Source organism: Xyrauchen texanus, chromosome 15 (assembly GCF_025860055.1).
Source record: "Xyrauchen texanus isolate HMW12.3.18 chromosome 15, RBS_HiC_50CHRs, whole genome shotgun sequence".
Lineage (NCBI taxonomy): Eukaryota > Metazoa > Chordata > Actinopteri > Cypriniformes > Catostomidae > Xyrauchen > Xyrauchen texanus.
In genome coordinates this window covers 5605578-5623459 of record NC_068290.1, presented here as the reverse complement: position 1 = coordinate 5623459, position 17882 = coordinate 5605578, and the positions used below count along the sequence as shown (strand labels likewise).

The following is a 17882-nucleotide window of genomic DNA, read 5'->3' as shown; positions in this document are numbered from 1 at the left end:
CTTGTGACTTTGAAGATGAAATCACATTTTACAACCAATTAATGCAGAAAATTACAGCTAAAAACAGCTCATTCCAAATGGCTCATATACTTTTCTTGCCACTGTACATATCTACCGCTATGTAAATGATATAGCAAAATCTCTACTCTGACTATGCTCTAAGATGCGAGTTCATACTCATAAGTATGAGTCTTTTCAATCACAGAACGGCCATTCATATTAAACAACGACAGGCCATTGCAATGTCTGCATTAAGAGAGAATCCATTATGCATTACTTTCTCTTGAGCTGCATTTATTTTTATTGTAGCGCTAAATGCCCTCAGGCTAATGAGTCTTAAAATTGTGGGATTCCGGTATGTTTGTACACTCCATCAGGGGCTGACAGTAAGAGAATGCAGCTACGTGACTAGTCTGGATCTGTGCCTCGCTGTCAATGCACGCCCACGCTTGATGTCTATTTTCAACTGTAGAGATGACAACTGTATATTCCCCGGCAGCACAATCTGTGACATGGCAGGAGTGTATGCCAGCGCTTTCCACAGAGTATTAAATGTTTTATAGTCATTTTAAAAGTTTGCTGCAGTCTTATAGGCCTTAATGTGTTCACTTTATAGAAAATAGGAAATGTTTAAAGAAAAGCATTTAGAATGTGTTTTATCCTTGCGTGGACATTGTATTTTGTCTTCACCATAGGCAAGGCATAATTAACATGAATTTAAACTGACTGAATACTGTTCATAAGACTCTAGACTGTCATTTATGGGTTAAAATTCTGGTGCACCGAGTCACATCACACAACAGCATGGCGTCAATTTTCATGAAGCGCTTTGACGGGTGCAGAGCCAAAAAAGGTGCCTCTGGTAAGAAACCTCTTTACGTTGTTTCATTGAAACATGTTTGGGTGTAAAGAGTAGCGTCTCTAGATTAATTTGACATGCCGCTTTAAAAAATGCATTCATTCTTCGCGCATCAGCACGCTGATAAACATGGTGTCCACGTATGTGGATTTTGGGACATTATTCCCTCAAAAGTACAAAAATACATGTTAGCTACTTTGAATAACTTTCAACATTTCCAACACATCTGTGGGTCATTTCGCTTCATTTTAATACATATTTTTATATTGTATTTTGTTATCACTGTACAATACGGTTCTATTGATGAACATTACTAAATGCATTCCTATGTTTACTGTGCATTATCACATTGAGAATCAGTTGGTTCATCCAAAAGCAGAAAAATGTAGTTTTCAGTGTCTTGATATTGAGTTGGGATGAACATTTCGGAATGTTTTGAGACCAGTGCAGACAGACAGCACACTGGAGGTTAAGTCATTCACTGAATAGGGAGCAAGGGACCATCCTATAGGTCTCTATGCAGCTAAGTTCATTCTCTCATATAATCCAACCAAAAGTTCAGTTTCAGGCTGCAGATATTGTTTGGACCACTCAACATATTTGGCAGGGATTGGATGCTGCCAGCTATTACTTTGAATCAGAATTAATTATGTTACTTTCTGATGTAAGGGCTGTAAAGTCTCAAAAACATAAATAACCAATACCCATTGAAACATAATAAACAGTTTGATAAAAAAAAAAAATCTCACTTTCTATAGCTTGGTATTATTGAAACTTTCACAAATTAGTAACACTCTCCACATATGTGGACATCACTTTTTAGGAAAACTTTTTGCTCTAGAAATTATAATATTTTTTTGCTTGTTTATTAGGTGCCACTAGTTAAAAAAACAAAAAGAGAAATGTAAAATGAACACAGCAGTCACGCTTGGGTCTCAGGAGGTTTAATCATTTAAGAATTAATCATAGATGCCACGTCCACCCTTCTATGTTTTCGCTGAATACGTTGAAAACATATTGATTTCGCAATGTTTACCACTTTAATCCACACTGAAACTGCAATTATTTCTCAAATGGATTTTTTCTCATTTTCCTCAAACGCTCTTCATAACCGCATATCTTGGGAAACGATGATGTTAGGAAACTAAATACAGAGTTTTCAAGCTTAAACGGATTAGAGTGGACATGGCCATAATTTACTCACCCTCATGTTGTTCCAACTTCATGTTATTTTAAATCTTTCATAAACACAAAAGATGAGATGCTGAATAAGTTAGCTTCTTTTTTCCATACAACAAACATGGATGGTTATTTAAACTGCTAAGCCCCCCAAAAGCATAAAACATTTTTTTATAAAAGAAATACATATGACTCATGCTCTATTCCACTTGTTCCCAAACTTTTTACTAACGCATAGATACAATTCACACAAGGACATTTTAAAATATGTCTTGTTGTTTTACAATTATCTTTGTAAAACAACTCCCTTATATTAAATATGTTAAATTTGTACATGTTATGTTTAGTACAGTATATGTATATGATATTAATCATATACGTATACTGGCGTACCAATTGAGATGGGAATGCTAGATATTGTATAACTGCATAACTAGAAAACTCCCCCCTCATTGCGTTGCGGTATGCAAGAATAGCGTTCGGTTCTGTGCCTGGAATTGCAGCTCATTGCAGGTACGGCATTGCCGGCCGAATTCGAGCATTAAGTATCTGTGCAATTGTGCACCTCAAGGGGCTTTTTATGTCACAATTGACGCTGTTAGCAAGGTTGAGCTCATTTGCTGAATAAATATAATGTAACAATGTAAAATCAGGTCTCTACCCTGTGAGCAAATGTGTTTGGAAATTATTTAGGGCTGCTGAATGTCTGACACCTGTCATCAAAGCTTATGAACTTCTCCAACAGAATCATAACTCCCTATGCATCTAACCTTAAATAAAATTACGTTTTAAACGGCGAAAAAAAGACTAAACTAAAATCGTGGACGACTGACATGTGCGAGTCTGGTAAAACTGTTAAGTATTTTACTTGCTATCACTTCGCTACGTCACCTAGCACTGGGCTGGGCTGATGAAAAAATTGACTTGTGTGATGCACGACGCATGAGTAAATGCATTTTTTAACCACAAAATATCGGGTTATTTCATTGCATATTTTTCTTACCTTTATGACAACCATTTTGGTGTTTCTACACTGGAGGGCACACAAAATAATTTTTTTCATTGAGAAATACATGAACTGGGTTTGAATGTTATATCTCAGAATGTCATTCGCGTACCCCCATTGTCGCCTCACGTACACCAAGGGGTACTCGTACCACAGTTTGGGAAACCCTGCTCTATTCCAAGTCTTCTGAAGCAATACAATAGCACTGGATGAGAAACAGGCCAAAAATTAAGTCATTATTCACTGATTAAATCACATTTCCCTTTGAAAAGTAGCGTTTCACCAGCATCTCATTCTATTTTGGTATCCATTACTAACAGTAATATTTACAGTAACTGGAATCACAAAAACAGCTCTCATACCCCTAGGAGCATTAATATTAATCTTTAACTTGTTTATCTTAACTTGTGAAATATTCATAGTTGTTTAGCAAGTTCAGGAAAGCTGAACACATTTCTTTCTGATGCATCTGCTCTGTGATTACCCTATAGATATCAAAACAAACCAGTCACACTGTGCTTATTCTGTTTCATTACTTCTCTTTTGTCAGTAACAGTGCCAGTGTAATATCTTGAAAGACATCAGAGCTTTTTGTGCTTTGGTGTTACTTTTTGGTATTTGTTTATATGGTATAAGTTTATATGTCTGTAGAAACTTGCACAAGCACTCCAGCAGACAGTATCAAACCAAAGATTATACATTATAGACTTTTTCTCAACTTAACCAAAAGGTTCTGTGTGAAATAGCTTTGTTAATTTAGAATATTATGCCCTAATTTCATTCAGGATTTGATGGAATTCTTCATAATAGGCCTGCCACCATAGGGAATTTCCTGAATTCCCACAATTGAGTTAGTCTTACATTAAAAGATAAACATTATTCTCGTTTGAATGCAAATGATCCTGTGGCCTCTTTATTTCAGTAAATGGAAAACAATCACTCAAAAACAAAAACCCATAATCCTGTGTATAAACACAATGCATATAAGAAATAATATGAGGTAGTGCACATTTAACCAAAACAAAAACACACGATACCAACAAGAGACATCAACATGACCAGAACGGGGCGATTTTATTCGCAATGATTTTGCTTGCTAGAACAAATAAAGTACATTTTGAAAATTGCAATGTATTTAATGAACTTTTTATTGGCCACCTACATTTCAAGAAGACATGATTAGATTAGATTAGATTAGATCTTTTAGATTAGATCCCGCCTTGCCTTGCAATTTACACAAATGATAGCATTAAGACAGCAATATTTAAACAGTGTCGCAGATTTAAACTTCGGTAGAAAAATGCAGTTGGAGTTGTTAAGCTTGATTTAATTATGTGAATCAGGAAAAATGGTCAGTTTCACTGAATCAATCCGTATCTTTGATTCAATGATTCATTCGGGTCATTACTTGTTCATATGTTTAAATGTTTCAGTAAAAAATGCATATACAGTTAATATATACAAATATAAGTATATACTAATATATATGCACATACAGTATATAGGTAAATATGACAACACTGTACAAAATATTGTATGCGTTAACATTAGTTAACACAACAGTTAACATGACAGCATTAACTTATCTTGGTTACTGTTAATTTTCACAAATACTAAAACATTTTTACTTTAAAAGTTATACAAGTTAGCATTAGTTAATGAAATATGAACAGATTTAAACTATTAACAAAAGTATTTTGATAAATTAACATTAACCAAGATTAAGAAAAGATGCAAGTAATTATTAAACATTGTTAGTTCATGATATCTAATGTATTTACTTACGTTAATGAGTAAATTATTATAAGTGTTATAAGTTATTTATATTATGTGTTTATATTTATGTGTATTACTGCCTTGTTGTAGTGTATATAGGAAAATGATTCATTTTTATTCTATTGTTAATTTGATTTTTATTATAGTTCTTACATTATACATTTTAATTGGCAACAAAGACTTTTTGATTGAGAAAATGGTTTCTCTTTTAAGCCATTTCCGAGAAAATGTGTAAAAATGAAGAAATATATTGAATATCCTCAAATGAGTTAAAATTTTGAGATATAATTTTTAGCTAATTACGCCCAGCCATAGTCTCAAGTGAAATTTGGACAATAACCCTGTTTAGTTTATAGCACACAGTCGATTCAAACAACAGACTGGCATTCTTTCGTATCGCATTTCTGCCAGATACCTACGGTTACTACGGTTTTTACACTTCAGGAAGAGTTATTGTGTTATAATGCCCTCAGCAATAATGCACAATATGGCGTCGTTATGTTGCCAGATTTGTAAGTGTTATAGAGATGTCTTAATCTGGGTTAAGAGTGGGTGGAAAACAGTGCCAGCTTTGAAGTTTGTGTGTTTAAGAGTCCATGCTGCCTTGAGGTGAGCTTGGCAACAGAGGCACCTAAATGAGAGGTTGCTAAATGAAGCTTCAGTGGAAAGGAAACAGGCTGTAATTAGCTCTAATAGCTCGTCCGCTGCACGGCCTACGGAGAAAATAACAAAAAAAGAGAAAATGCTGCATTTAAACTGTTCAGCATTAAAGTATCGGCCTCTGAAGCGATTACAAATGCTGTTGTTCATCACGGTAACTGCAAATTGAGTTAAAGTAACAAAAACATGTTATTAAGTGCACCCTGTGCCAACCATGCAAAAAGTACTGTTGGTACAGCAATGGCATCAGATGTTAAAACCATGGTACTTCTCATATATACGATAGTACCTTGTTCATGTACTATAGCAGTGTTCCTGCACTGTTTAATCTCCAAAACAATAGAAAAAGTACTATGATTTTGTTAAACTGATAATTCACCCAAAAATCATTATTTTATGAATCACTTCATTATGGTCTTCGTCTTGCTCTGCTCCTGCTCTACCACAACGGTACATATTCACTATAATTGCATATATATATTTTTTTTCCATAAAATGAAAATGGATGGTGACTGGGGCTATTATTCTGTCTAACATCTGAGCCATGCCTTTAACTGGTGAAATAAGTATTAGAGCTCGGTAATGATACAGATTTACCAATCCTTTTATCAGCACTTCTAAACAAGCGTGACTTCTTTACACTCTCCGTGCCTTGCGTGATCGTTAAGAAAATCTATATTTTTACCCAGCACTAATAAGCGTCTTGGTTAAAGTAGTATCTTGTCTTGACTGACCAGGCTTCCTTCACCTCTGACCCATTTCAGCCAGTGCCCCCACTGGAGTCTTCCGGAAACCTACCAGTCTTGCCTGATGCCCAAAGACTGTGTGATCAGCGAATGGGGCAAGTGGAGCCCATGCTCCAGGACCTGCACTGACCCCAGTATCCCGCAGGGTACATGCTCCCGCAGCAGACAGGTACAGCGTCTTCCTGCTGGAGGAGGGGTCCAGTGCCCCCAGCTGGAGGAGAGTCAGACCTGTGAGCCTCGAGGGGACGGGGTGCCACCCTGTGCCATGTAAGTACCACAGACACATTTTTACAAAAGCTTTGTGAATTAGTTACAGATAATAGAGTGTCCTAACCAGTGGACCATTTTACAGAATTTGATGGCATATTTCCACCAGGGCTGGATAATGCCTGATTCGACTAAGTGCTAGTAACGGATTACATGTTGTCATTGTATTTAGAATAAATTACATTTTAAAATACTCTTCATCAGATTAGTTACTTTTTATAGATTTCATGATAACTAACTGTTAAAATCATGATTTAATATGTAATGTCCTTAACACATTATTATTGTTATTTAGAGAAATGATGCATAGCATGATGCATAGACTATGCTGACTACTCCCTTTAATGATCAAACTTTTGTTGGTCAATACTGAGATGTTAATTGTTTAAATCTGACTGTATTTTATATGACATGTTCATTGCAGTCTGCACTGTGTTTAGGGAACGGACTGCATGTACTTTGAGGAATAGTTTAAAAGGCTTGCCCAGGGGTCGACAACCAAAGGCACACATGCCACCTTTGCCACGCGGAGAGGTTGGCACGTGGGCAATAGCAAGAGAGTTGACAAACCATTTGCAGGACCCACTGAGCGGCAACTTGGCGTCAAGCACGTCACATTAAGTGGGTCATGCAAGCATAAAGGGTTTGGCTTTGTGTTGTTCACTCCACACAGTGGATGATACGGGTTTGATCTCTCGCATGACTGGCAGAAGCTGGCATTGACGGATCACGTGTTTATTTACAAAGCAAATGATACTATCAATAAACAATGGTGACCACTTCTAAATTGCTTTTCATTTCCTTTAAATTTAGGGTTATTAGTCATTTCTTATCCATTAAGGCCTTAATACAGTTTACTTGCAATTTACCAGGTCCATGTATCCTTGTATGATATTCATTTCTATCTGTACGGAAACTTTTGCTCATTGGTGGCTGGCTTAGTGCATGCTGCTATTACGTTGAAGATCTCAGAATGTTGCCCTCCTCAATCAATCTCACTCCAAGAAATTACATTATTCTTTTCTTATACTGTAGATCTATACATTAATGCCTTTTTACAGAATTTGCCATTTGAGCGATCAAATTACCATACCGGTTGGTCAGTCCAGCCAGCCGCCATTGCGTTTAGGAGCCACTAATTTTGCGCTATCATAGCCAAAAATTAGGCTACATAAATGTATTGGTATGGATCTATTCTAATGAATTAAAACCTATATAATGAATTTACTTGAGAATAGTTTTCGGAATTCAGAGTTCATCAGCCACCATGTGCCAGTTTTCTTCCAGTGAATATCATACAAGGAGAAATGGATCTGGTAAATTGCAAGGATATGCTTCGTATAAAGGCCTTAGATGCATAAAAAAAAATATATGATTATTTTGTTTTTTATTATTAATATTATTATTAATAATAATATAATAATAATAGAGGGGCCTGGGTTGCTCATCAAGTAAAGAAGCTGACCACCACACCTGGAATCGCAAATTCGAATCCAGGGGGTGCTGAGTGACTCCAGTCAGGCTTTCTAAGCAACCAATTGGCCCGGTTGCTAGGTTGGGTAGAGTCACGTTGGGGTAACCTCCTTATGGTTGCTATAATGTGTTTTGCGCTTGGTGAGTTGTGATTGGATGCCGCGGAGAATAGTGTGAGCCTCCACATGCGCTAGGTCTCAGCGGTAACGCGCTCAACAAGCCATGTAATAAGATGCGTGGATTGATGGTCTCAGACGCGGAGGAAACTGAGACTTGTCCTCCACAACCCGGATTGAGGCGAGTCACTACGCCACCATGCGGACTTGGAGCGCATTGAGAATTTGGCATGCCAAACTGTGGAGAAAAAGGGGAGAAAATAAAAAAACATTTATGCAAATAATAATAAAAATATTAATTAGGTTGCGACCCCTGCTAGCCTTTTAAACTCCTCAACATCCATGCAGTAATAAGCAGTCCTTAACCCAAACCCCCACACTAATGGTACAGCCCACAGCGCAAATTGCAAGACACAGGAGCAAATTTAAAATAGAAAATTGGTGAAAAGTCAGTTATTCCAAAAATCATTTCTAAAGTCCAAATTAAAAAAAAATCAAGAAAAGAAAAATGTTCCATTGTTGAAGTAACCGGAAAAAACACTAAATTAAAGTTTCAAACAGTTTTTCTATTTTTGCATTTGGATTGGTATGGTCTGAAAAATGAATTGTAAAGCGTTACACAGACCGATCCCTGTATAATTCACAGCATTCGAGAATTTCTTTCATATGATAACAAAATGGAAATAACTACAATCTAATCAAATCATATCGAAATTGGAATCGACTCGAGAGCTTGTGTATTGATTTACCCTTCTATTGTTTACTTCTGCTTTCCAAACACGGAAATGTGAAAATGTTCCACTAGGTAAAATGCTAGAAAGTGACAAGCAAATTAAGCCTTCCATTTTAATATGAATTTTTGTCCTAATCAAGCGCAACAAGTGACAGGACATTTTAACGGACGCTAGGTTTCTATATCTGTGGCGTTGTGCTGGGTATCCCTGCCCAGTGTGAAATTGCATTGGTCCAAAATCCCGCTCACATAAATGTATGTTATGCATCAAATATTCTAGTTGGCTGTAATTGTGTGCATTGCGCAACAATATAGCTTTCAAAATGAACAGATTATTTACTTGATGTTGGACACTTTATTTCTCTTTGTGCTTGGACACCTAAAATTCCTTTAGAAAAATAAAAATAGACACACATGAGGCAATTTTTTAAATACAGTTAGAGTAAAGAGCATAGATGAAAATCAGTGTGAATAGCATAGTTTAGATCATTTGGTCTTAAAGAGAAATTTAAAGTTTGATATTGTGTTTTCTTGGCAAATCTGAGCACAGTTTGAGAATTTGTTGAGATCACTTTGACATTTGAGAAGCCAGGACTTGTGTAAAATTCTCCATTTCCTCTCCATTTAATCTTATTACTCTCTAGGAGAAACAGTTGAGATGTAAAAGATATCTTATTTGGGATTTTACTTTTCTATAGGCAAGTACATGAAACCAGCACTAACAAACAGCAGTCAATTCTCAGCATTGCAAACCGAAATGCTTTCGGCTCTTAACTGAGAAGCGCATTGAGCAGGAAGCCCTGCTGGCATGCTTTTGACCCGTGCTCTGTGTGAGCGCTGATGCCAGAGAGAGTCGGCAGTCTCAGCACAAGAGCATATGGAGACAGAAAGAAATGGATCGGGATGGTCTGTTGTCCAGAGCCAAGAGAGTTACCCTGACAAATGGAAGTGATCTAAAGCTCTGTGATGCTGCTATGATCTTATTCACTCACAGATGGTCCATACTGGCACATCGTCATTGGAGAAGCAACACTTGTTTTTGAGTCTCCCACATACTATACAATTATTTTTGCAATTCAGTTATTTGTGCTTAAATTTTCCAAATGAGAATTTTTTTTCTCCAAATGAGATCTCTTTAATATTCATTTGTTATTGAGCTATGTTAATTAGTTAAAATGTCATGTTTGAGGCTCTTACTTTATCGTGAGCAATGTACAAACTCATTGTACTAATATTTGCAAATAGGCCTAATACAAATATTTTGCTATTCTTTTTTTTCTTTTACCGTATGGATCACCCAAAGCAGAGATTCAGAACTTTAATTATTTTATTTATTTACGTTTATTTTAGTTATGCCTGGCAGACCACGGAATGGCGTGAGTGTCGAGTTGAAGCGTTGCTCAGTCAACAGGATCGACGCCGTGGCAACCAGACAGGGCTGTGTGGTGGAGGTGTACAGAACAGGGAAGTGTACTGTGTTCAGGCCAACGCTGAACTGCTCAACAACATCAATAACAACAAATACAAGCAAGGTACGGCACAGCTAAACATATGCATTTATTAGTGTACGGTTACAATGTAATTTGCCTTGTAATATTGCAAAATAAATAAATAACCATAGACCATTTTGTGTCTAAAATATAAGTTACTTGGGATCAAACTTGAAATATTGCTGTCACTAAACTATTTGTGTGACTGCGATTAAAGGGACAGTTCGCATAAAAAGAAAAGTTCTTTCATTATTTGCTCACCCTCATGCCATCCCAGATGTGTACGAATTTCTTTCTGGTCACGTTTTCGTGTGTTTTTGTTCATGTCTTTTATTTTGAAAACTTAATTCTTTGTTCCTGTCATGTGATTTCCTGTTCCTGCCTTGTTTTTATGGGTTTTGTTCTTATTGGTTCCTTGTCATGTTACTGTCATGTGACTCTCTTGTTCCACTATGTTTATTAGTCGTGTCTCTTAATTGGTCTATGTTTATGAGTCATATTATCAGTTATGTTTTATCATTGGTTCTAGTTTCATTGCCTTGTTATCATGTTCATTAGTTTAGTCTTGTCATTGGTTGTCTCTGTCTTGTAGTTACACATGTTCATGTGTTTAGCCCTCATGTCAAGTCAAGTCGTTTCCTAGAGGATTTTGTGGTGGACTTTTGCTATTTGGCCAATGAGGTCAACTTTAATGATGTTGCTTTGAAGGACGTTTTCCATTTTGGACTAGAAGAGCCTATCAAGTCTTGTTTGCCTCAAGGCCAAATCACATGGACTTTGATGGAATTTATTGATTTTGCGTTGCTGCTAAGTGCCTACCACTGTCAACGAGCCAACGGCCACTCCTGCCATGGTCAACGAGCCAATGCCCATGCCTGCCACGGTCAACAACCCAGTTCTTGAAGCTTTGTTCTTCCCAGACCCAGCATTGCAAGCCTCGTCCGTCCAAGACCCAGTGTTTTAAGCCTCATCCATCCCAAACCCAGAGTTGCAAGCCACATCCGTCCCAGACCCAGCATTGCATGCCTCATCCATCCCAGTCCCAGCCTTGCAAGCCTCCTCCGTCCCAGAGACAGCGTTGCAAGCCTCGTCCATCCCAGAGCCAGCATTACAAGCCTTAGCCACCACATCTGCTTTATCATGCCATTTTGCCATGTCTGCCATGTCATGCAATGTTGCCACGCCTGCCATTCCTACCTCGTCATGTCATGTAGTCACATCTGCCTTGTCATGCCATGCTGTCCCGTCTGCCTCGTCATGCCAGGCTGTCCCGTCTGCCATGTCAAGCCAAGCCACTATGCCTGCTATGCTTGGTCAAGCAGCCCCGCCTTGCCATGTCGCCACGTCTGCCATCATCCGATTCTCCCACAGCTGTGCTCACAGCCATCCAGAAGCGGAGGAGGAGAAGAAAGACTCCTACTCCCCAGACACTGCCTGTGTTCACGGCCATGGAGGCAATTCCCCTGTTACTGCCAGTGTTCATGGCCACGGAGACCATTCACCTGTCACTACCTGTGCTCCTGACCTCGGAGATCATCCCCCTGTCACTGCCAGTGTTCACCACCATGGAGGTCATCCCCCTGTCACTGCCAGTGTTCACCACCATGGTGACATGGTCATTCCTCTGTCACTGTCAGTTTCCACAACCCCAGAGATCGTTCCCTGGTCCCTTCCTGTACTTACAGCCACAAAGGCTGTTTCCCCATCAATATCAGTGCCCATGTCCATGGAGGTCATTCCCTCATCTCTGTCTGTGCTCCTGACCATGGAGACTGTTACCTCGCCACTTCCTGTACTCACAGCCACCAAGACTATTCCCCTGTCGCAGCCTCTTCCATGGCTCCGCCCTCTGAGCCGCTCCCTCCTGACCCTGTCCTTTGGCTCCCTCCCAGGCCCTGTATTGCCAGGCCACACCCCAAACCCTGGCTCTTCCTGTTCCTGCCATGTTTTCATGGGTTTTATTCTTATTGGTTCCTTGTCATGGTACTGTCATGTGACCGTCTTGTTCCACTATGTTTTTTAGTCCTGTCTCTTCATTGGTCTATGTTTATTAGTCTTGTTATCAGTTTTGTTTTGTCATTGGTTCTTGTTTAATTGGCTTGTTATCATGTTCATTAGTCTTGTCATTGGTTGTCTCTGTCTTGTAGTTACACATGTTCATGTTTTTAGCCCTCATATTTGCCATTGTCGGTTGTCAGGTATTGTGTGAATGTAACGTTGTTTCATGTCAATTCAAGTCGAATCAAGTCGTTTTATGTTTTTTTTTGTTTTGGATTCACGTTCACTCTTCATGTAAATAATCTACACTTGGGTTCTCACACTTCATCGTCTTCGTCTGCTCCTGCTCTGTAACGTTACACTTCTGCTGAACAAAAATTACAATTTTTAGACCTGTAGGTCCATACAATGCAAGTCAATGGTGGCCAGAACTTTTTGAAGCTCCAAAAAGCACATAAAGGCAGCAGAAGAGTAATCCAAATGACTCCATTGGTTAAATTAATGTCTTATGAAGATTTATAACTGTGGGTGAGAAACAGATCAATATTTAAGTCTAGTTTAAGATCAATATTTTTTTACTAAAAATTGTCCTCCCTGCCCAGTAGGTGGTGATTTGCATAAAGAATGCAAAACGGCTTAAACTAAATAGGATGAATGTGGAAGTGAAAGTGGAGATTTATAGTAAAAAATTAAACATTAATATTGATCTGTTTCTCACCCACACCTCAAAATCTAATCCCTTTATTGTCACTCAGCCATATACACAAGTGCAGCAGTGGGTGAAATTCTTGGGTGCAGTTCCGAGCAACATAGCAGTCATGACAGTGATGAGACATATACCAGTTTACAATAAATATCAGATTTACACAACACAATTTACATATCTAATATACTCATAATTACAACACAATATACATATAATAATATACAATTTACAGTATACAATACACACTATATAGAATACACCGTATACAAAAAAATTGTATATATAAAATAGGTTGTATTGTGCTGTATTGACACAATACAGCACAATACTCTTTTACAGGAGTGTCCTGGCCAAGATGGGCACCGAGTAAATCAAAAATACAAAACCTAATTAAAAACTACAAACAGGGAACAGGCATTTAAAACACTAAAAACATCTTCCAGTTGCTGAATGATACATTTAAAATGTTCCATAGACACCAAGTTTTGCCATTTCAGTTTCACTTGGAAAGAGTTCCAGTTAGACAGTGCTGCATTCTTAAAAGCCCTTTTATCTAGTTAAATTCGAACATGGGGAACAGAAAGAGTAAATCAATTCTGAGAGTGAAGGGATATTTCCCTAGCTTTATTTTAAATGTTTTCTTTAGCTGAGTAATGTAAGAACTAAAAGATATATTGTCTATAGTAATGCCAACATATTTGTACTCATTCACTGACTCAATCACATTGCCTTTTAAGGACTGAAGAGAAGTGAGATTATTTACTATTTTCTTTGAACTTGAAAAGAACATATGTTTGGTTTTATCAGCATTCAAAACGAGTTTTAAATTGTAAAGCCGTAACTGAAAGACATCAAAAGCTGATTTTAGATTATGCAAAGCGTGCTGCTTTGAGGAAGCACTGCAATATATAACAATGTCATCAGCATAACAATGGAACTTTACATTTTGAATGTCGTGATCGAGACAGTTTATGTAAATAGTAAATAAAAGGGGCCCCAACACAGATCCTTGGGGGGCACCCTTAGCAATCTCTAATGATTCAGATTGTTTATCTTCTATCTGTGCACATTGTGTTCTACCACTAAATAATTTTTCAACTAAAATGTAGCAAGTTTGGATAAACCAAAACTTTTAAGTCTATACAACAGTATTTCATGATCCACTGTGTCGAAAGCCTTTGATAAATCAATAAAAAGGGATGTGCAGTGACCTCCTTTGTCAAAAGATTCCACAATGTTACCAAATGTTACCAAAACTGATTTCCAAATTTCTGGGATATTGTTAGTGTTTAATGAAAGATTAAAGAGATAAGTTAAGGGAGATGAAACAATATCAGCAGCCAGTTTTCTGCCAATTGGGGCCTAGTGATTTATTTATGTCAAGCGATTTGAGTGCTTTGAGGATATCAGAACTCATTATCTGTTCAAAACTAAACTCCTTCTTTAAATGGCTTTCTGCATGGATAAAATCAGAGTTTGAAGAAGTAAAATTGCAGGATTCAAATAGTGACCCAGAGGCAAGCATTTTGCTTGTTAAAACAATTAAGCATATGCATCAGAAATGTTGGTGGAATCGGTAGTTATACATGAAGGAAAATAAGAGGTATTTTTATTTCCAATTATAGACTTAATTTTCTTCCAAAGTTTCTTAGGATTATTTAAATTTGTTGTGGTTTTAGCAATAAAATAGTTGGCCTTTGCCTTTCTAATTGCAACTGTGCAGTTTTTTCCTGAGCTGTCTAAAATGAATCCAATGAGAGTGAATCAGATTGCCTGACGTTTGCCCATGCCGCATCTTGCTCTTGTATAAGGACAGATAATGAGGTGTAAAACTACTGATTGTACCTGCCTTTAACTCAACATCAGGGATAAGGATAAAATCCTATCCCAATGATACTGGGCAAGATCACAAAGAAAACCTTGTCTCGTACACCTAGCAATAATACAGTAAGTGGTTTTCTAGTATCTCTAACTATGGCAATGACACAGTGATCACTAACATCATTTGAATATACAGGAGCCAATTAGTACTTATGTAGAGCATTTGTGTAGATTAATTATTTCATTAATATTATTTTTTGTTGTCTTTTATATTAGGTCTAGTGGGTGTTTCAACTAACTGTAAGAGATTAAAAGTATCACAGATTGCTTTAAATCCATCAGATGCCGACTGCAACCAGTTCAAATTAAAATCACCCAGTAGGACGAGTTCCTTATAATTAAAGGAAGTCAAAGTATGCATTAAGGAGTACAGTAGCCTAAGATGTAAAGTCTTAGATACAATAAGGTTTAAGGCTAATAAATCATATTGATTAATCACTGACACAGAAAGCAACACAGTAACATCAAATCTTTCCTTAACATAAACTGCTACCCCCCCTTTTCTGTATATCGGCCCTGTAAACAGTGTAACCATCAATACTAATGTCCTTGTCTGAGACCGTTTTATTAAGCCATGTCTCAGATATTACTATAACATCTCTATTGGTGTTTTTATGCCTAGATACGCACATATCCAGCTTAGGAAGCAAGCTTCTCTTTTTATATGAATGAAACCCAGTCCTAATCTAGATTTAAAATCAGCTGGAACATTAAAAGCCAAAGCAGCATCATTGTAAGGACCAGGATTTGGTAAGACATTTCCTGATATCAATAATATAAGAAATGTAAAACTCTGTCGCCTTACTGCAGGGGTCCCCAAACTACGGCCCGCCCCCACATTTGGACCGGCCCTCTGAACAATGCCATGCAGAGAAATATTTTTACAATTTAGTTTTAAATATGTTTTAATCATATCATATTTGTATTTGATAATACATATTGGCTTTCAAAATAAAATTTCACTTAGTTATAATTATTAAAGTAGCCAAATTATTTGTTAGATTCACGCGGATTAACATTCCATCGTGATCGAGCGGGTGCACGCGATCCAGCAAGAAAATTTAAAGTGACAACAAAGTGGTCAAACGGTTGGGAAAGAGAAAAGTTGATTCAGAATGCAGGGTATTTAACCAAAAGTGGACAAGTGATTATTTCTTTGTTCAATGCAAAGAAATGGCTGTTTGCCTCATCTGTCCAGAAACAGTCTCCGTGTTCAAAGAATACAATCTGCGCCGACACTATGAAACCCGCCACAGAGACAAGTATGCGAGTTTACAAGGCCAAATGAGAGCAGACAAAGTGTCGAAGCTAAAAAGTGGACTATCTGCTCAGCAAAATACATTTGTACGGCAAACCCAGTTGAACCAGTCATCCATTCGAGCTAGCTTTCAGGTAGCTGAACTGATTGCAACCTGCGGTAGGCCATTCAGTGATGGTGAGTTCGTAAAGAAATGTATGAATGCTGTTGCGGAGGAGGTGTGCCTCGATAAGAAAGACGTCTTAAATGCTGTGAGTCTGTCTGCAAGTGCAATCACCAGATGAATTGAAGAAATGGGGTATAGTGTATATGCCCAGCTAAAGGAAAAAGTGAAAGAATTAGATTTTTTTGCATTAGCGCTGGATGAAATTAATGACGTGCAGGACACGGCACAGCTGCTCATTTTTCTTCGCGGAGTTAGCTCAAACTTTGAAGTGTCCGAGGAGCTGGCAGCCCTAAAAAGTCTCAAAGGTACTACGACAGGGGAGGATATTTTTGTTAAAGTGTGCCAAACGATAGAAGAGTTGGATCTAGACTGGTCTAAGCTGGCCAGCATCACGACTGACGGAGGTCCTAGTATGGTTGGCGCCAAGGGGACTGATAGGACGCATGAATAGAGAAATGGAGGAAAGAGGTCTCATGCCCCCTTTACAAGTACACTGCCTAATTCACCAGCAAGCACTGTGCTGCAAAGTTCTGAAGTGGGAATCGATTATGAAAGTGGTGGTGTCATGTATAAACTTCATCAGAGCAAACAGACTTAAACACAGGCAGTTCCAAGTCTTTCTGTCCGAGCTAGAGTCTTCTCACGGAGATGTGCTTTACCACACAGAAGCCCGATGGTTAAGCCGGGGCAGAGTTTTGAGGCGTTTTTACGAGCTGCTACCCGAAATCAATGTTTTTCTTCTGACAAAGGGCAAAACTGTCCCAGAATTGATCGACACAAAATGGAAATGGGACCTCGCCTTTTTAACAGATGTGACAGAAATGTTGAATGGCCTCAACCAAGGCAAGGGGAAACTAATATGTGACATGTATTCCCACATAAAAGCATTTGAGGTGAAACTAGCACTGCTTGTGGGACAAGTGCAAAAGCAAGACTTCACCCATCTCCCTGTTACCCAAAGCCTCTCAGCTGAGAAACCAGTGGTCCCATTCCCAGCTGAAAAGTCAGTGGAAGCGCTGGAAATGCTGAAGGCGGAGTTTGATGTGCGATTCCGTGAGCTACATGTCCACGCTAAAGAAATCCGCCTTTTTCAGAACCCTTTTGCTGCTGACATTGACGAAGCCCTGCCTTCTTATCAGTTTGAGTTGGCTGAGTTACAGAACTGTGATGTTCTGAAAGACGCGTTTAAGCCCAACAGTCTCACTGAATTCTATACTGCCCTCCCTAACGAGACCTACCCAAACATCAGAAGGAATGCAATGAAGATGTCCACACTTTTTGGCACATATATCTGTGAGCAAACCTTTTCACGCATGAAACTGATGAAAAATCCGATGAGATCAAGACTCACTGATGAACATTTGCATCAGTCTTTGAGACTGGCTGTGACAGGAATGGAACCTGACATTGGACTTCTCACCAGCCAGAAACAAACCCATAGTTCACACTGATTAGCCTAATACGCATGAGTAAGTAAATAATTTGATTTCAATAGCAATGAATATAAAAAAATGTAATTACGATAGTAATAATGCTCTTTTAATAGGCTATATATCACTTGATATGTA

The 17882-nt window shown here is 38.1% G+C and overlaps 1 protein-coding gene across 1 annotated transcript in view; it reads left to right on the top strand.

Annotated features, from left to right (window-relative positions):
• LOC127655513 (thrombospondin type-1 domain-containing protein 7A) overlaps window positions 1-17882 on the top strand; it is a 156705-nt gene that overhangs the window by 56723 nt on the left and 82100 nt on the right. The window contains exons 3-4 of the mRNA XM_052143382.1: window positions 6245-6493; window positions 10166-10347. Coding sequence (XP_051999342.1) covers window positions 6245-6493; window positions 10166-10347 — 431 coding nt within the window. The remainder of the gene's footprint in view (window positions 1-6244; window positions 6494-10165; window positions 10348-17882) is intronic.